General features: G+C 41.8%; 1 protein-coding gene across 2 annotated transcripts in view; it reads left to right on the top strand.

Moving 5' to 3' along the window:
* Positions 1-20,483, top strand: part of GALNT5 (polypeptide N-acetylgalactosaminyltransferase 5) — a 37,926-nt gene extending 17,443 nt beyond the window's left edge. The window contains exons 7-11 of one of the 2 annotated variants that reach the window (XR_005586496.1): positions 222-545; positions 6,200-6,280; positions 7,716-7,877; positions 12,567-12,816; positions 20,414-20,483. Coding sequence is in view for 1 of the 2 variants with exons in the window: in XM_039495949.1 (XP_039351883.1) it covers positions 222-545; positions 6,200-6,280; positions 7,716-7,877; positions 12,567-12,707 (708 nt within the window). In the remaining variant the exon portion in view is untranslated. Of the gene's footprint in view, positions 1-221; positions 546-6,199; positions 6,281-7,715; positions 7,878-12,566; positions 18,586-20,413 lie in introns of those variants that run through there. The other variant, XM_039495949.1, reaches the window with a different exon arrangement.
* Positions 20,484-20,839: the final 356 nt, after the last annotated feature.

Genomic DNA, 20,839 nt, shown 5'->3' with positions numbered 1-20,839 from the left:
GAGCTCTGAGGGGATTGTACCTGATTGAGAGGGTTCCCCCTAGGGTAATACTGCTCCACAGACCATTTCCCATTCGGCTCTCTTCATTTGAGCCTACACATAAGTGCAAGTTACACCCACAAAATTGTGTTGTGCCTACAAAAATTGAGGCCGCTTTTCAAAATCAGATCTATTGTATACCATTTACCAACATTTTTATCAAATCAAACTCTGTTTGCCAGGTCTGGATGTGCGGAGGAGAAATTGAGATCATCCCATGCTCCAGAGTTGGACATATTTTCAGGAATGACAACCCGTACTCCTTCCCTAAAGACCGGATAAAAACAGTGGAGCGGAATTTGGCACGTGTTGCCGAGGTCTGGTTAGATGAGTACAAAGAATTGTTCTATGGACATGGTTACCACTTAATCCAGAAAAACCTGGATGTTGGAGACTTGACTCAACAAATAGAACTGCGGAAGAAGCTTAAGTGCAAAAACTTCAAGTGGTATCTGGAGAACATCTACCCAGACCTGGAAGCTCCTCTTGTTAAAGCCAGTGGGCTGGTATGTGAACTTTACAAGGGAAAATTACACTACAAATGCATGTTTACATTTCTCTGTTAACAGCCACTCTTTTTAAACTTACTTTCTATGGTCGGGCTGTGACACACAAGCTCAATGACTCCTAGAGGTGCAGAGAGCCTCATACTGTCTCCCTCAGCCATGGTGAATTTCACCTTTACTGCAGATCATGGTTTAGGACAAAATGGTTTCATTTTGTAGTAATTTTGATTGCTCTATGACAACTGACAAATCTGAAGATATATGGCCCATTGATTGGTATTTCTGTGCTTCTCTTCGCATTTTCTATTGGGTGATATTTCTGATAATGAAGATTCCATCTTTTTTGCACTTCCCTCTCCCCCCCCCAAAGACAAAATTTTACATTAACAAGCCTCTTCAGTGATAACTGACATGATACATTACCCCATAGTAGTCAAGATAATAGTGAAACATCTGAGCAATTTACCTAATTTCCAGAGTTTATATTTCAGAAATCTTGTGGCTACAGACAGAGATATGGTAGATGCAGAAATATATTATCCATAATCTCCAGGATTTTTAGGGCTTCAATAATTTATTCATGAAATCGATATAGTACATGAACAATAATTATTGGTTTGTACTGAGAGCCTGACACCACTAGAGTGCACTAGAAATCTATTTTTCTCTTCTACAATAAAAACAGCCTCATTTCTGTTTTCAAACAAAAAAATAGACATATCCTCCCAAACATAGTCATCTCTAGGGTGACCAGATGTCCCAATTTTATAGGGACAGTCCCAATTTTGGGGTCTTTTTCTTATATAGGTTCCTATTACCCACCACTCCCGTCCCGATTTTTCACATTTGTTGTCTGGTCACCCTAATCATATCCATACCAAAGTGCAGCTAAAACCCAGTCTCCAGTACTTATACAAATGCAACAAAGGTATAGTGGACAGAATACTTTTTCAGAAATATTTTGAGTTCAGTCCTGCTTTCTCTACCCACCCCAAATTCCCATTGATTTTAATGGAAGTTGTGGTTGTGTAAAGAATGTAGCGGGATCAGGTTGTGTGTATTCTCTGAATTTACTTCCCTTTAACTTCCTCTGGTATTATATTCATACCATTCTGTGAACTTCAATGTCAGGTGAGTCTCATTTTCACAATGAGCTAATTATTCACATATTCAGCATCTCTTTACATGTGTGTGTGTGTGTGTGAAGAAAATGTAGATTCTGATCTTGGTCCATATTTCTTCACCAAAGTTCAGGGCAGTTGGAAACATTTCTAAAAATACAAGAGCATAAAATAGTCCCTCCTGAGGCATCATGGACATGCTACTTCATTTATAATTTCAGCATAAATTTAAATTAAAAAATCTGAATGTTAAGAACAAGTGACAGTGATCCCAGGTCACAAAAATAAGACACTTTGTTACCATATGTAGTTCAGTCAGCTTCTGAAAGTCTTTCTAGTTTTAGAGTTCTAGTTTAGCAAGAGTCGCACTCCTGAAAGTAATCGGTCAGATCCTCAGCTGTGCTTGTGCTGTCCTGCTGAGGGCAGGAACATAAGTAGTGTTACACCCATTGGCATGGATGCTGGCTGTGGGGCAGTTCAGCCCCCCAGTACAGCTTCGATTTACCTCTTAGGTTATTCCAGCAGCCGGGAGCAGACATGGCCATACTCTGCCACACCTCAGACATGCCTCCCAGGCCAAGGGCAGTGCCAGGGGTGGTAAAGAGCTGCTCTGCTGGCTATAAACTCCCAGATATTTCTCTACCCCAGGGAATCGCCGAGGAGTCAGTGAAGCTGGGTTAAGGTTGCTTTACTTTAGCTGTGATGTGGACCATATTTTCCAGTAGAGCTGATCAAATAGCACAATACAAATAAATACTGATTACTGAAATAATCATTCAGAAGCTACCAGTAGGATGAATAATATTCATCAAAGCTACTTGGAAAATATTTTATTAACAGCAGATTTACTCACAGAAATCAGGATTAGTTCATAAAAGGTTCAGTAATTTAAAAAGGGAGGAAAGCGGCTACATTTTTTAATAATACCTCAATCAGCTATAATTTTCAAATATTGCCATGATTATCTTAAAATGCAATAAATATTCCTCAATTAGAATCATAGAATATCAGGGTTGGAAGAGACCTCAGGAGGTCATCTAGTCCAGTGCTTCTCGAAGCCGGTCTGCCGCTTGTTCAGGGAAAGCCCCTGGCATTCCGGGCCGGTTTGTTTACCTGCTGTGTCCGCAGGTTTGGCTCCCACTGACTGTGGTCTGCTGCTCCAGGCCAATGGGGCTGCAGGCAGGGTGGCCAGCACATCCCTTGGCCTGTGCCGCTTCCCACGTGGGAGCCACGATCAGCCGAACCTGCAGATAAACAAACTGGCCTGGACCGCCAGGGGCTTTCCCTGAACAAGCGGCGGACCGGCTTCGAGAAGCATTGATCTAGTCCAATCCCCTGCTCAAAGCAGGACCCAATCCCCAACTAAATCTTCTCAGCCACGGCTCTGTCAAGCCTGACCTTAAAAACCTCTGAGGAAGAAGATTCCACCACCTCCCTAGGTAACCCATTCCAGTGCTTCACCACCCTCCTAGTGAAAAAGTTTTTCCTAATATCCAACCTAAACCTCCCCCACTGCAACTTGAGACCATTACTCTTTGTTCTGTCATCTGGTACCACTGAGAACAGTCTAGATCCATCCTCTTTGGAACATTCTTTCAGGTAGTTGAAAGCAGCTATCAAATCCCCCCTCATTCTTCTCTTCCGCAGACTAAATAATTCCAGTTCCCTCAGCATCTCCTCATAAATTCATAGACTCTAGGACTGGAAGGGACCTCGAGAGGTCATCGAGTCCAGTCCCCTGCCCTCATGGCAGGACCAAATACTGTCTAGACCATCCCTTATAGACATTTATCTAACCTACTCTTAAATATCTCTAGAGATGGAGATTCCACAACCTCCCTAGGCAATTTATTCCAGTGTTTAACCATCCTGACAGTTAGGAACTTTTTCCTAATGTCCAACCTAAATCTCCCTTGCTGCAGTTTAAGCCCATTGCTTCTTGTTCTATCATTAGAGGCTAAGGTGAACAAGTTTAATCATTTTTGTTGCCCTCCACTGGATTCTTTCTAATTATTCCACATGCTTTTTGTAGTGTGGGGTCCAAAACTGGACACAGTACTCCAGATGAGGCCTCACCAATGCTGAACAGAGGGGAATGATCATGCCCCTCGATCTGCTGACAGTGGTCTTACTTATAGAGCCCAAAATGCTGTTAGCCTTCTTGGCAACAAGGGCACACTGCTGACTCATATCCAGAACATTTTGTCCACTCTAGCCCCTGGGTCCTTTTCTGCAGAACTGCTGCCTAGCCACTTGGTCCCTAGTCTGTAGCAGTGCTTGGGATTCTTCCTTCCTAAGTGCAGGACTCTGCACTTCCCCTTGTTGAACCTCATCAGACTTCTTTTGGTCCAATCCTCTAATTTGTCTAGGTCCCTCTGTATCCTATCCCTACCTTCCAGCATATCTACCACTCCTTCCAGTTTAGTGTCATCTGCAAACTTGCTGAGGGTGCAATCCACGCCATCTTCCAGATCATTAATCAAGATACTAAACAAAACCAGCCCCAGGACTGACCCTTGGGGCACTCTGATTGATACCAGCTGCCAACTAGACATGGACCAATTGATCACCACCCATTGAGCCTGATGATCTAGCCAACTCCTCATCTGTTATAAATCAATATTGTTCCATTGACTTCCTTGCGTGTAAACTGAAGGCATTTGGTACCTGGCAGAATTCAGCCCAAAATAAGCAGCATTCTGATATAAACTTCAGAATGCATAAATGCCCTTAGAATGCATTTGTCTGGTCATTCAAACAGCAGTACAAGAAAGCTTAGTGCAAGCCATAATTTCTTCAGATGGTCATGCTAACAAGGTATCATGATGATGACTCCCTGATGTAACGACAATTGTAGGGAATATAGAGCAAAAGAGGCAGAATGAAGAGATACAAGACACCTGAGAGACCTGAGGCCACCTGTACTGCAACAAAAACAAAGGAACATCTGGAAAGAGAGAAAATATTTAGACACTTTTTAAAGAAAAAAAATTCTCATTCGCATCTGCTCTAACTAGCATTTCCTGACAGACAATGTTCGGTCACTCATTCTTTTTTTCCCCTCCAATATGATGCAAAAGTTTTAAAAGATAATCATAAACCTTTTGGCTAAGTTAGAATTGAAATTCCTTCTTTCCAAAGTGTCGGTATGTACACAACTGCTGCTGACTCTTGTATTACCATAACTACCAATACTACCCTTTCACTGATTGGATCAAGGGCAGCAAACCCTATCTGTGAGGGCTGAAGAGTTATCTTAGCGACATGATACAGATCACATTATATATAATAAAATTAAATAGATATAAAAATCCACAAACAGTTTTCCCCTTGGGGAAGGAGAAGGAAAGAAAAGGATACATGACAGATACTAGTCATGTAATTTAATCCCCTGTGGGGAGATGCTTAAATGCAGCAGTGAAGGGTGCAGTATAATAGCCTGAATAGAATAGAAATGTATCCCACCACTTGTGTCCTAAATCCATCACCAGTCAGAGGTCTGATGACAGCAGGTAGCCTTTGCCAGCTATTATGGTTTTCGGTTTTGTTTTTTTGACCTTCTAGCTAACAAAGTGTAGCTGCATGACTAGCTGCGAGCAGCTTTTAACTCTGAATTAGCTTTGGGTGGCCAAGATAACTGGAAATATCTGATCTCTGATTTGATTGGCCAGGCAATCAAATTGTCTGCATAAGGTCAATTTAAGAGGATTTTTCTCCTAACCTGCTGCTCATTTGGGTTAGTTAGACTGTGATGCAGGAATGTGAGGGGATTTATAAATGGCTTTTCAATAACAGTTACAGCATAAGCAGCAGCAATAGGAAAGCTAGCTGTGCCTAACGAAAAAACTTACTCTTGCTGCCTCCTGTGTTCCAGAAAAAGGCTAATGGAAAGCATCTCTTGGCAGACAAAAGAGTTCAAGCAGATATTACGGGCACCGCTGACACCAGCAGAGAATATGGTCCGTTATCTTTAGTTTGCCTAGATTACACTATGTTTGTCTTATGGAGAGCATCCAGTAAAAGAGATAATGCTAACCAATTACTTTTGGAATAACTCCCTGCATAGACAAGCCCTAAAAGATTCCTGAATAGCTATTCCTGGCTAAATCCATGTGTGGATGCTCTTATTCTCCTGTCCACCCATGGAGTTAATCAGTAATAGTTAATCTGATTTCAATTCATCCCCCATCTTATTCCAGATTAACTTTCATGTAGAGACAAACTCTTATGCTAACCAGAACGCCTCGTTGTTTTTATGCTGATTAGAATGTAATACTCTTAAATATTAATATATTGGGTGACCTTGGGCAAGTCACTTCCCCGCTCTGTGCCTCAGTTACCCCAACTGTAAAAGGGGAAGAATGATACTGACCTCTTTTGCAAAGCACTTTGAGATCTGCTAATTAAAAGCACTATATAAGAACTAGGTATTATTATAATTGTTCTATTTGCAGTGTTCTGTCTCTTGCGTTTTTGTGCCTCATTTTGATGTTATTGCCTTTTCTGAATTTCCATTTTTAATTTTGCTCCCAGATTGTTAACATAGCCATGGCTAGATGCATTACTGTGGAAAACTCCACTCTGGCCTTTGAGACTTGTAACATTAGCAACAAGGTAAGATGTATTAGAGATTGCTGGTTTGTATATTGGATGTCAAATATTATCAGTTTTATTGCTTATGCTAAGTAATCTCCCTACCCATCACCTCACTGACTTGAAGTCCATCTTGGAGGTTCATGTAATCCTTACTGCCAGCAGGGGCGGCTCTAGCAATTGCGCCACCCCAAGCAGGGCAGCACGCCACGGGGGGGGCGCTCTGGCGGTCGCCAGTCCCGCGGCTCCGGTGGACCTCCTGCAGACGTGCCTGCAGAGGGTCCGCTGGTCCCGCGGCTCCGGTGGACCTCCTGCAGACGTGCCTGCGGGAGGTCCACCCGAGCCGCCGGATGACCAGACCCTCCGCAGGCACGCCTGTGGGAGGTCCACCAGAGCCGCCTGCCGCCCTCCCGGCAGCATGCCGCCCCAAGCACGCGCTTGGCGCGCTGGGGTCTAGAGCCGGCCCTGCTGCCAGGACACATTGCCAAAAGATGCCATCTTGTAAAACAAGAAATGAGTACTGGGCTGTGTTTGTAGAGGCAATAGATAAGAAATGGAGCCTGCACCATTTCTTGAAAGCACCGAGACCCCCAAAACCAAGTAGAAGTCTGCAATTAGCTGAAATGCAACTCAGATGCAAAATTCCATACACGCCTATAGTGGAGAGAAAACTTTAAATACAGTAGGCCCACTAGTTTACTCTACCACGGTAACAAAGCCAGCATAGGAGGGAGGGTACATGGCAGTTGCTGCAGGAACAGGGCTACTTTCCTCTGCTGTCTTTTATAGGAAGTGCCTCCTGATGGGTAATACCCCACTGATTACTAGCCAATATAGACATCAAGAGTAACTGACCTAATGGGGGCAGGGTTGGCCTTTTGTCACTGGGTGCTGTTATGCCATCGGGGGAGGCCAGTCCTGAAGCCTCACCATTGCAATCTGGTGTCGGCAGTAGTAGACAAATCCCCTTTTCAGAATTTGTTCTGGTGCTGTCTCCAACTCTTCATTTCTACAGTCCAGTTTATAAAAGATCCTCTCATGGATCCTCTCCTCTCCCACACTCACAACTACCCTATACTCCGTTCTCCTGTGTGGGCCACCAGGAAATGCTTTGTTGACCATCGTTTGAGAATCCCTGTAATAGTACATTGTTAATGCAAACATTAGAAAACTTTGAGTTATTGGGCTATGTTCTGGTCTCAGCTACAGCAGTTTGAGAGACAGATTGTTTTCTAATCAAAGCTGGAAGTAGTCTGGTTACTGAGGTCACCGAGAGCACGATCAGGCCTTAGACCAGAACTTTATTCACTCCAGATTCACACTAAAAGAACAGAATCTGGCATATCTGGAACAATTATACAAAGCCTAGAGTTATGTGGTTGGATTTTTTAGACATGTAAAGGGAAATAGCTCACAAAACCCAAACTGAGATCAGTCCGCTATTGTTTCTCCGCAGAACCAGAAGTTCAACTACACTTGGCTGAGACTAATAAAACATGGGGACTTCTGCATAGCACCAGTAGATGCAAAGAGAACACTGGGCCTGTACCCTTGCGATAACAGAAACAATAGCCTGAAATGGTTGCATAAATCATTGGTGCCCTTTCAACCAGAACTGGTAAGTAGAGCATTTGTAATGATTTCCCCTCCACTACCACTGCAGTTACACCTGAAATAAAACTAAATAAAGGAAAACAATACTTATTGCTGGTGTTGTATGTTTGTCATGTGTTTGGCAGTGAGAGAGACTATTCCAAATTCATAAAGATATAAAGAGAAACACACACATTTAGTTTGTCTCTTTGTGAATTTCTGAATAGATATGAGGAAAAAAGAGGTTGACAAAAATCGCCTTTTTCCGAAGGTACACATTACTTCAAATTATTTCAGGCACTCTGATCATTAGTCTGCAAACGCAGTTTTCAATCCTCAGGATTATTTTCCTCCAAGTTACATTGAAAGCTAACCAGCTACCAGTGATTTCACTCCCACGGCCCCATTTACCTTTCAGGGTGGTGTATATCAGTGTGCTGCCTTAGCATTGCATCAAGCAAAATGTAATATAGTGAAACTAACCACACACACACAATCATTCAAATGACATTTTGTTCTCTGTTTTCCTACGCTTGCATCCAACAAAGTCAAAGATTCAGGCTTGTAGATAACTCTAAGCATTAAAAAGTTCCACGAATAATTAGAAATGATTTTTCCCCCTCTGAAATGACATGCTTTTAGAGGAGCCTTCAATTTAGGAAACAAAAGTATAGCTGTTGTCTTACCTGATCGATATTCAATAACACATTCCATTATTGACTCTCCTTCCATTTGTTTCTTTTTAGCCAATCTAAAACAACAACAAAACCCTCCTCAACCCCTCCCTTCCTCCCCCACCAAATCACTCCTTACAAAAGCCAGGATATTTTGTAAAAATAAAAGAAAATTGCCAGCCATTTATGAGACCAGATTGCACAGTAGGTACAGTGACAATTTTTGATGGTCAGAAACTGTTCCAGGCTGAACTTCAAGCCTTAAACTAGATACATGTGATGGTTCCTGCTAGGATACAGAAAGTCATGTTTCACTTTACAAAGCCACAATACCCAATTCAACACAATTGGACACAGATGATTGTACCTGCACAGGACTGAACTAGTGACAAGCCTGAACTATACCATTTAGTTCACTGAAGTAGATCAGATTAGTTTTTAGGAAAGCCCTGGACACAGGAAGCATATAGTTCCAGCCCTGTGGGGAGAAAGACAGTTGAAAGTTATCACTGTCAGTCCCCCTCCTTTGAAAACAGCCATAAAAACTCACAAACCAAAAAGCCTTGAATGCCTTTCTCCCCCACCCCCCACTAATGAAATATTATCCTTTCTGGGCCCTCTGAAGAGCATAAGAATGGCCATACTGGGTCAGACCAAAGATCCATCTAGCCCAGTATCCTGTCTGCCGACAGTGGCCAGTGCCAGGTGCCCCAGAGGGAACGAACAGAACAGTAATCATCAAGTGATCCATCCCCTGTCGCCCATTCCCAGCTTCTGGCAAACAGAGGCTATGGACTTGTAATTGTACAAAGAAAAACAAAACGTTGCCCAACATGTTACTATTAACATCTCCTGAATTTGGGTGTTTTATTTTATTTATTTTGTTTTGAATATTAATGAGGGTGACTATTATTCATTATTTGTATTACTATGTCATGTAGGGGTCCCAGACATGAGGGCTATTTACACTAGGCACTGTACATACACATAATAAGAGCCACCCTATGCCCTGAAGAGCTTTTAATCTAAATAGATGAGACAGGGTGGAAGAGAGGAAGTGTTATTATTACCTCTACTTACAGGTGGGAAATTGAGGCACAGTGAAATTAAGTTACTTGCTCAATATTAAGGTTTATTGTATCTACTATTTTTAAAAGTCTTCGAGGGAAAAACAAAAGTTTATATATTGAATATAGTAATTGGATTTGTAACACAGGATTAAAACTGATATTTTGTGTTAGTATAAAATATAACCCCAGAATTTGAGAATGAGACAGGCTGAGTGATTCTTTTTTTGCTGAGGAATGTGGAAATTGCTTTATCGTTAAGGTTGCAATTGAGTTTCCCTTTTAATTCAAATTTGGCCACCACCTAAAATCCACAAAATGTTAATCTCAGAATTAGTAGGTTAGTTCTGAGACAAGGTAGAAATTTTCCACAAAAATTGAAATTAATTGAACAAGGACATCCTGACAACAGATAATCAAAGTTCAAAATGTCTAACTCTTCAACCACACACAGAAAAAAACAAAAAGATGGAGAGAAATAAGACTCAGTTTTTTACACCAAAACTTTCTAGATGAGATTAAAGTTCAATTTCAAAAGTTATTACTTTTTAAACCGGAAATATCACTGGGACTTCTGCACCGCTGAGCTTAATACAGCAAGTGAAAGAACTCTAGAGACATTTACATAAAAAAATAAGTCACTAGCACATTTCCTTGCAGAAACAGAACTTAGAATGTAAATTGCTCACTGGGAATGTGAGGTAATGGAGAGAAAACATCTTCCACCAAAAGGCTTATAAGTGGAGCTAAGGAGCACCCTTGGTTCTCCCCTCCTGCAGGTCTGAGGAAGTCCACACAAAAGGGATTTAATCTTAATCTTCCCCTCTCAAACCCAGGGTTCAAATCTGGGGCTGTGGTTAGGGTTCATCTCTAACTAAAAATAAACATGGCTTTTTTGGTTTACTTCTGTGTGTATGCAATGGAGTCAGCACTGCTCTGGGAATGGAAGACTATCATGGGGTTTACTGACCATTGGGGGCACTCCTCCAGACCATCCCTGGGATTAGCTCCAGCCAGGTGTTACGCCATCTCCTGGAAGTGTCTCTCCCATTGTCCTCTCATTCTACTGAGCCCTCTCATTCTACGAATCACAGCTTCCTCTGCCTTAAGCCCTCCAGCCAGATCACTCCATGGTTCTCCCTTCCAGGGTAAATGTAACCAGGTTTTTCTAGGATGCCCAGGCAGTCTGCAGTCCTCTGCCTGGTGTGTGCCATATCCCCAGTGGTTGGTAGGTGACCCCAGGCCTACCCACTACTCTGGGTTCCAGTACAGGAACCCTATACCTGCAACTATGGCCTGCTTTCCCACAGCCCTTGTCACTCCTTCCCTGGACTCCTTCCTACCACTCCCAGTTCCCCTCCTTTCTCTGGGTGTACTAACTCAAATCCCCCTCCCTCTTCTCAGGGAGTGGCTACAGCCTTTCCTAGCAGCCTTTGTCTGTTACCAGCTTCCTGGCTGTATAGGCCCCACCTGTTCCTGCCCAGCTGACCCTGGTTTCAATCAATTCCCTGCTCCCTGGCTCCCTCTCCAGGCACAGCCTGTGCAGTTAATTGGCCATGTTGTGTGGGGGTAGACACCCCACCACAAGGGCTACTTAACTCTTAGCCCAGAGTCAGCTGGTGGAACACAACATCGCTCTTGTCCAAGTCCTACAAAAACAATGGCTATTGTTACTTTTGTTTCGAATTGTTCAGGAATGAAAGAGTGTAATGTTAGAAGTCAGATACATTTAGAGTTCAGGGGGCATTAGGACAATCCTAAAGGCGATTAAATTTGGAGCCTAACAGGACTGAAGCATTTTGTGGTGTTCTGGCAAATGCTATTTCTGCAACAAAAACAACAACAACAAATGTCATTCCTGAATAAGATACAGTTTGGAGAGGGCACCTAATATAACCGAATCTCTAACTTTCTAATGTGCGTGTCACTGTACTGTCTGCAAGAAAAAAAGAGCATTATTGTAATCCAGTTAGGTTCACATTCACTGGCTTTCCATATGGTACTGGATGCTGTTTTTCTGAAAGATCATTTGGAAGCTGATTACAAAGGAGACTAGTTTGAGTTACTATATAACAAGGGTTAAAAACTAGTCACTCCAGCAATTGAATATTGCAAACCAGAAAACAGGGGGAAAAATGGGTTAATGCTAGCCACAAGAATAGTGAAGTCCTTACCCCTCATCAGGTGTCATAATTCTCATCAGAACAAAGGCACGTTCAATGCATTTGTCATGCACATACAAAGCCCCAAATAAAATAGTCTGTTGATGATTTCACTAATATTTCACTAAGATACATAACTGAAATTATGCTATCAAATATTATACAATAAAGCAATAATGTAAAAATGTCCCTACCACTGAGGATACTTGTAGTATTGCAATACTTGCAATATGTATAAGTAGGTTAAAAAATTGCACACATAAGTGCAAAAGGATAAGAATAAGGCCCCTAATCATTCAAACTCCTCACGATTTCATAATCCAATTTAGCATCCCAGCTCTTGGACTTAATTAACAAATTACCTAACACACTTTTCATCATAGTAAGTGTGCTTTTACTTCATCAGTTGCGAAATACCACAATATGAAAATCAAAGTCTCCTGCCATACGTTATTCTATATTGCAAATGCCATCTGGAGTCATTTCCTTTGCATGATAATTACCATTCAGACAGCAAGCGAACTAATCCGTTAATTTCCAAAGAATTAAAATCCCATGAAGCACAGAAGGTGTAATATAGTTCTAGTTCAACAACAGGTGTAAACTTTGGATCCCACCCAAAATTCCCTTTAAGCCTATGAATAAATCATTACATAATGCAGAAATGCAAAAATGGGTGCATCCTTGGGGATCAAAAATCTCCACTAGGGAACACTGAGTATAATTTCTGAAGCTTTTTTTTCCCAGTTGCAAATAATAACAATTGCTGTATGAGTCCTGTTACCTATTGTCCTGTACTGTTTCTCTTTAGATGGATCACATGGTTTTAGAACACCTTCAGCAGCCAACATGTTTGGAAGTGGATCAGTCTCACAAAATCCTGAAGGTTAATGCCTGTGATGCCTCAAATCCTTATCAGAAATGGCAGTTTGGAAATTATTATGCTGACTGAAGAGAACACGATCAAAACAGAAACAGAGAATTCAAAGCGTGTGAATTCAAGAATGTCATCTGTGAGACTTGTGACAGCAATTACAAAATTGGAGGTTCATTTCCTAATGGTAATTTAAATCCATCATTTTAAATCACAATATTGAGAGATCAAAATATCAAGCAACAGCACATCTGGTTTGATATGGTTTAAAACATTCAGGCATATTTTCCACTCACTGTGGGGCACTTGGGGAAGGTTGAGTGAAAGTTTTTTCAGTAAATGGAAATACTTTCTAAAGTGCCTCATGCCCACCTTAAGCAGACCTTCACTGACTGGCTTCAGAGAGATTAATGCAAGCTACCAGAAATAGTTCCAGGGTTCAACCCCTATGACTGCACATAGCATCTTGTGCTGCTGCTCCTACCAAATTGAATTCACTGATTCTGAAAGGTAGGTACCTGGAGCCACTTTTGAAGCTTGGTTTCCCATGACAAGAGCCCATCTTTAATCACAAAAAATATAAATCTTTAAGCACTTCTAACCTGGCAGCGGGCAAAGCCCTATAAGTGCTGTATTTGCACACAGGCACTGTGAATTTGATACCTTGGTTTGACCTCCTGCTTCTTAGATGGGCAAGGAGTGGTTAGGCTGCAAAGCAGTGGGGTGTGCCTTATCTAGCTCTACAGCTAACCCTCTGGAACAGTGCAAGAACAGTATGAATCCAGCAGACTTTAAAGAGACTCTCCATTCAGCCCTTCTCAGCCAGAAAGAAGTGCCTCAGCACAGCACAGAGCCATGAAAAGGGAAAAATAAACCAAAGGGTGTGGGAACCTTGTGGTGATGGGGTGAAGAGCCTCAGAAAGGGCCTGCTTAACCTGAAAAAAACAGAGCTGCAGGGACTTGCTTCTCGCTACTAGTAAATCCAAGATGGCAGCCGCACACTGCTGGGCATGATTTCATGGCTCCTGGGTTGGCCACATGTTATGCGATAGTACTGTATATGTATTCAATGCAAAGCAAACCAGAAAAGGTTAAATAATGTTAAACTTCTAACACAAGGGGACAAAAGCTGAGAAACTCTGAGTCTATGTTAATTGCCTGTTCCTTTCTCATGCCACTATGGAAAAAATGGAATCTTTGTTTTTCTTAGAATAGAAAATGATCTGTCATGGAAGCTTTGAATGTTTTTGTACCTAAAATATCTCATTCTGCTCTTCCAGATGAATGAGAAGGTAGGCAGTTGTTAAAAGTATGTAATAGCAGATTAGGCTTTTGCTGAATACATTCCTGTCTGTTGAGTATAGACATCCATATATTTTTGTAATCCATTTGATTAGCTGAACTGTAGCTGGTCTGTGATGCAAACACGTCGATAGGGCACATTCTGCACTTCACTGGAGGAGCCCGTGCATTGGTGGGAGCAGAGTGGCAGTGGCAGCTGTGTACCAGGTAGAAGCACAGGACAAGGGGATGTCTCAGGGTGGGCAGAATGCAGCATGTGCACTAGCTGACTGCAGAGGGGCGATGTCTCCTAACTGACTTTGCCCACTTGAAGTCCCAGCATTTCGGATGGCATAATAGCTGGTACTATCTCCTTCTGCTCCCCTCAGCATTAAATAGTTCCTACCTTGCTGCTAGTAGGGAGAGAGGATGAAAGTGACTCCCTGTGTCTGCTTATGCCCCAGTGCAGCCACCTAGCGGAGGGCAGGAGCTAGCCTTGGTATTGTATCGATTAATGATAAAGAGCATGTGATGTTACACTTTGACGGGCAAAGCAGTTGTTATAAGAATTGACTAAAATGTTTGCTTTCTACAAACCAAGCTTGAACCTTTTGGAAAGTGTAGGATTGGTTTATTAAAAGAGCACCCCCAGCAGGGCTCTGGAGCCCCTCTCATAGCCTTACCATCCAACTCCTTCCTGCTGGATCTCTTTGCCTGGCCTACACTAGCACCTATCCACAGTCCTTCAACTTCTCTCTTATCCTCTTATGACTACCCATTACCTCCTTCAGATGACCACCGGCTATGCTGACCAGTTCAATAGGCATGGCAGGGTCATGAGCCTTTGGACTGGCTAATACCACCAGCAGCAGTAGCTCCTTCCAGGCTCTGTGCCCAGCTGAACACATGGACTCGTGCCTTCCTGAGTCCCTTGTACACTCCCCCAGAGTCAGAGCACAATCAAGCCTTATATTTGTTATTTTGCTCTGCATTCTCTTCACTGGAAAGCAACCAAAGGGAACTCTGATAAAAGTTGCTCCTAGAGAAAGGGTATAATGGTGGCTCTTTGCTCTGATCTGCCCTTTTTGTGTATAGAACCCTCCAGACTTGATTTAGAATATTCATAGGCAGGGGAGACAGCGAGTAGGAGCTCCACATGTCCAGGAACAGGAGTTGTTCTGTGCATGAAGAGAGGGTAGAAGATCTGAGTGAAGATCCACCCTGAAGAATTGAAGGCAAAATTGTCCCCTAAGACTATATGTCCCATATTTCCATTTCAGACTTTCCAGATAGCTTCTATGTTCATAGGCTTAAAAGGTGAGGACACGTAAGTGCTGACCCTTCTCTCATGAAGAGTTGATTTGGAAGATGGGTTTCCATGTTTACTCTCTTAGATCAAAGTGCTACAGCTCTGCTAGCCTCCTTATCCCGCCTAATACTCCCCTTGTGCCATGGGTGGTAGGCTGACGCAGGAGCTGGCTCTGACAGCTTTATTGCAACAGGGGAATTCTTCACTGGCTGTTTGCAGCCAGAATCTAGCTCATAATATTAAAAACCCCATTAAAGTAACTAAGAGTTTTGTCTTAAAAAGGGCTGCAGAATTTAGTGCTTCCTGTTCTTGACCTATTCATGTACCTCACATGGAAAATAGAATTAGATGTAGTGCAGTAAAAATGAGAACTCACCTTTACTCTTACAGCTTTTGGAATCAATACACTCAGTTGACAAAACTCAACATATTGAATACCCCTCTGAATTAATCCTCATGTACATTTTTCATACTGTGAAACTTTTTAAAAGCTCTTTTATGTCTGTTGTATGGGAAGGGGGGAATCATACTGGAATAACTGTCATCATTTAGCGAAAGAACATTTATTACTTTTTTGATAGGGTCAAATTCAGCTGCAACATGATATCTACATCCAGGGTATCGTAATGTTTTGCACATGGGACTTTCTCCTTGAACTTTTTATTATGCCTTTTTCATGTTTTTGTTATGTTTTGTGACAAACTGGAGACTCGTGTAAGTGTGAATGGTCTGTAATAGAAATGTAATTCTTACACTCCTTGGCCATTGCCTTGTATGTTGAAAAATTGGTTTATCCAAATATGAGCACATTGCCGTATTATTTTACATACATAGGACTGAATTTTCAACTCAGTTCATATCTTGCTGTTCATAACAGCCAAGCCTTGCCATCTCTAATGTTTATAGGCGGTTACACAATAACTCGTCTTTTCTCTTTGATTTTTCAAAGGGGCCTCAGTATAATTTTACCTTTCACATCAAGGTGCAACACTGACAGTATTTAACAGGCTGAGCCTGCCAAAATATCGATTTGCCTAACAGACTTTCACAGTTGGCTTCTATCCTAACTGTCTTCCTGATTTTTTTCCCCTTTTGTAATACAACTAGCCTGCAGTGACTATCAGAAAAATTACACAGATGTTGTTTGTGCAGTCATGTTTTATCAGACGCATGAATTTCATTAAATTCTGCTTGCTGACATTCAATCATTTGTCACTTAACGTGCACCAAATGGTCATATGTCATAGTCACTTCACATTTCCAGTCTTGTCACTTGTACTGTTATTCCTGATTTGTGTAAATGTTCACTTCAGTGTTGGTATCTCTTACTTAACGTGTCTAGCATGTCCCTAGGGACTACTGGTAATAATACTGTTGCTGTTCTGTTACACAATATTAAGAAACACTCAGATTATACCAATCAACCTTGTCTGAGAACATTTTTCTGGCATACTCAGTAAATATTCAAAGAAGAAGCCTGCATATGTTTTTCTTGGTTTCATGGAACCACTCACAATTATATTTGTCCAAGAGGGCCTTCTAGAGCCCGAGACAGTGAAGAACACCTTTATCTCTGCTCACTCATTGACATTCCCATGTAAGAGAACAGATTACCATTACCACCTCCAGCGTCCCTAGTTCACAGATGCAAATGAAAATCACTTCTAATTAGAAAAATGTGAGACCATTTACTAGAATGAGCCTTACTCCCTTTGGCAACTCTTCTACAAGCATGCATATGTTTCCAGCTCCTCTGTAGCCATGAGTGGCTCTGACTTGTTTGGCTGGGATACAGACAAATGATTATCATGCTCATCTTTTCAAAAATCAAATAAACAATTTTAACACTTTCCAGTGATGTAATTTACAACCTGAGTACCAAATGCTGCACTCGGATACCTTTCGTGTCTTTGAATCATAGACATTAGAGATGCACAAGACCTCTTAAATCATATTCCATCCCCCTGTCGATGAGGGATCATCTATTATACATATATTAGAGCTATGGTCCAGGCTGTAGTCAGAGTAGCATGTGCATTTAAGGGTAGAAATTAACACAGTCTCATTCCTATGAGGATGATGAAAAAAGCCGATAACACTGAAGTTCACATCAATCTTTTCCAGAGATTTTTGCCGAAGACAGCAAAAATTAGGAGCATTCCAAAACAATAGAAATATTTACCTACATCATCTAACTTTTCTAATGAGTCATAAAAGACACTACACTAGAAGCTTGGGACCAGAGATTTGGGACAAAGAGTTTGGCACTTGGGAAGGTAGGTGCTGCAAAGGCTGTTGGCCAACTTGGTAGGTCCTTGATTCTTGAGCCTCTGCGTGTTGGTCCAGTCCTCAGGAGCAACTTACTGCAGCAACAGCCCTGTTCAAAGCAATAACAGTCACCAACAGGTCATTCCGGCAGCCAGGGAATGCCAAACTACATTAGTGCTTGTCATTCCTCCTTTACCCCCTGGCCAACTGCCCTATGATGGAATCCCCGATTAGCCAGTTACGGTATGTCTACATTGCAACCAGGAGGTGTGATTGCAGCATGTACAGACATACCTAAACTAGCTTTGATCAAGCCAGCTCACTAAAAATAGCACTGAAGCTGTGGCAGCACAAGTGGAGGTCCCATGCAGGATTGTACTTGGGCTGGCAGACTGTGGTGACACCATGTCTACAATGCTATTTGGAATAAGCTGGTTTGATCAAAGCTAGGTTGGGTGTGCCTATACCTGCTGCGATCGCATTACCCCATTGCACTGTAGCGATACTCTTAAATTAACTTTAGGCCTGCTTTGGGAATGTGAGCTGTGCAAACCAGCCATCTAGCAGTGGCCAGAATCTGACCCTTGGTCATTGTCCACTTGCGGCTCAACTGTTTAATTTAAAATGGTGCTAGGTACTTTTTATGTTTTAAGCAATGAATTGTCCTTTGTAGGTATCATTCCATGTATAACTGCTCTTCCTGAACTTAACCCTTTTATTTTAGTTTCCATTTGTACCTATTCAAAACATTGAGATTATTTCTGCCTAAAAGCATTTTTTGTGAATTTTAAAATGTACCCAGGGACACTATGCAATGTAAATATCTCAAATGTAAAAGAAATTTTAAGAGTGGTAGCTTTGTTCATGACCATGTTGATGAGAAAGGTGTACATGTTTTTAAAATGTGAACAAATGGGTTTTATAAAATGTGATTTATGGGGAGTTTTAACAGTCCATATATGCTGTAAGATAACAGGCGGCCTTCACCATGTCAATTTATCTAAGTAGTCTGGATCCAAAAGGCTGAAGTTGAAAACCTGGTTTGATTTGTATACAAAAAAAAGTTAGAAAACATGGAAATAAAGGACTGTACATGAATATCCTGTTCTGGAGTGTCTCTATGGTTACTGTGTCACTAGCTCTCCTGAATTCCCTGGAATGTTTCCTTCTCTGGGTTACTGTTGGGTAACACTGCAGATCAGTGGCAGTCAACCTGCGGCCCGTCAGGGTAATCTGCTGGCAGGCCACGAGACAGTTTATTTAATTGACTGTCCACAGGCACAGCTGCCCGCAGCTCCCAGTGTCTGTGGTTTGCTGTTCCCAGCCAATGGGAGCTGCGGGAAGTGGCAGCCAGCATGTCCCTAAGGCCTGTGCCACTTCCCACAGCTTCCATTGGCCAAGAACAGCGAACCATGGCCACTGGAAGCTGTGGGCAGCTGTGCCTGCGGACGGTCAATGTAAATAAACTGTCTTGTGGCCCGCCAGCGGATTACCCTGACGGGCCGCAGGTTGACTGCCACTGATCTGCAGGCCGCAGGTTGCCTATCACTGCTGTAGATTATTAAAATGCAAAGCACTTTTAAATCTCCAATTCACTTTGTACTAATTATGCTGTTTATTTGCATTTTGCATTTCACTGAGTTTAGCTAATGAAAATAGACCTTCCTCTATTGAATCTGGTTGTTGTTGATGGTAATTGTTGCTGACACAGCAGGAAGATGTTGAAATCCAAATTAAAATGTTGCCATTTAAATAGTTAAATTTTAAAAAACGTATCCATTGGTATCAGCTTTTCTAAAACCTTTAAAAAAAACCTCAAGTGTGCGCCAACATCACATGACAGGGTACCTCCACTGTGGAAAGGAATCAAGTCTTTGAGATATGTCTGAGCTATCATCTATCATGGAGCCTGATCCTGCACGATTTAAGTGAATGGGAGTTTTGTCATTGACTTCAATGGGAATAGGATCAGGACCATAGATCCTTCCATCCTATAAGTATTCCCTTCCCTTTGTTCTACTCCTGAGATGGTGGATTTCATAGACCATCGCCTGCTGAAGACTGCCTAAAGTCACAACTTAGCCTCTAGCTGCACTCACTCCTCCCAAGACTAAGCTTATTTGACCTACAAGTAATAAAAACTAATCCACCCCATTCCACTCCACTCCACTCAGAAACATGGGACTAATTTACCTAAGAGAAGCAGGCAATTTTCTGTGCGTGTGTGTGTGTGTGTATAAATACACCGAAAATTTTGCAGAAAATTGCCTGCTTCTCTTAGGTAAATTAGTCCATTTTTTTCGGTACAGAATATTTTTAGCCATATTGGCCTTTGACAGAAAGAGAATAAATTCCATGACTTTTATTCAAAGGCAAGTGTCAAGGAGATTGAATGGCGAGGTAGGGAACTGTTAAGCTCAAGGGGCCAGATTTCAAAGGCACTTAGGCCTCTAAAGATGCAGGTAGTTGCCTAGTGGGATTTTCAAAACCATCTCAGTAGGTAAGGCACCTAAATCCCATTGACTTCAGTGAGACCTAGGTATCTAACTTCATTATGTGCTTTTGAAAATCCTACTATGTGCCCATCTGCATCTTTAGCCTCCTAAGTGCCTTTGAAAATCTGGCCTTTAAGTGATTGGTTTCAAATAAGGTTCAAGCAATTAGAGTACTGATAATCAAAATCACATTGCAGCCAGTGTTTCCCACCCTCCACGCTCATCCTCATCCCACCTTTTACTTTTAGGCTACCCATTCTAATCCAGCCCCAGGTTGGCAATCATTGAAATTCATGACTATTTTGATGGCTGTTTGGTGGCCACATGAAATGAATTGTGATCTCATTCCAGCTTATGGTCAAGAAGTATCTAGGTCATAAAATCACCAGCACAATTGGTTCTAATTGTCACCTTTACAATTGTTTCAACAGCAATTTCTAGTTTGAATAGTCCTGAAGATGGAATTACCATCCAGCAGTAGAGACAGTCCCTCCAGGACAGGATTGAAACACATTGGCGGGGCAATGTGGGGAAACCTGCATTGCTTATGTCCATGCTGTACCTGTTCAGTGGATAATCAGCTTCATTCTCCAGCGGTGTTTATCTAGCATCTTTCATAAGCCATGTTAATTAACTCTCATTTGGTGAACTTGATGGGGTCTGGTTCTTCAGAAATGCTTTTCAACCACAACTTCAGAAGTCAATGGAAGTTACAGGTGCTCAGTACCACTGAAAGTCAGGCCCAGCAATGAAATACTTTTTAAAGAAAATAAGTAATTCTCACTTGAATGTCCAGGAATGAAATCTGGTTTATTTTATTTTTTTTAATAAAACAGCAATACAACTTCATAAGAGCT

Source organism: Mauremys reevesii, linkage group 11 (genome assembly GCF_016161935.1).
Source record: "Mauremys reevesii isolate NIE-2019 linkage group 11, ASM1616193v1, whole genome shotgun sequence".
Classification (NCBI taxonomy): Eukaryota; Metazoa; Chordata; order Testudines; family Geoemydidae; genus Mauremys; species Mauremys reevesii.
This window is presented reverse-complemented; position numbering and strand designations above follow the sequence as displayed.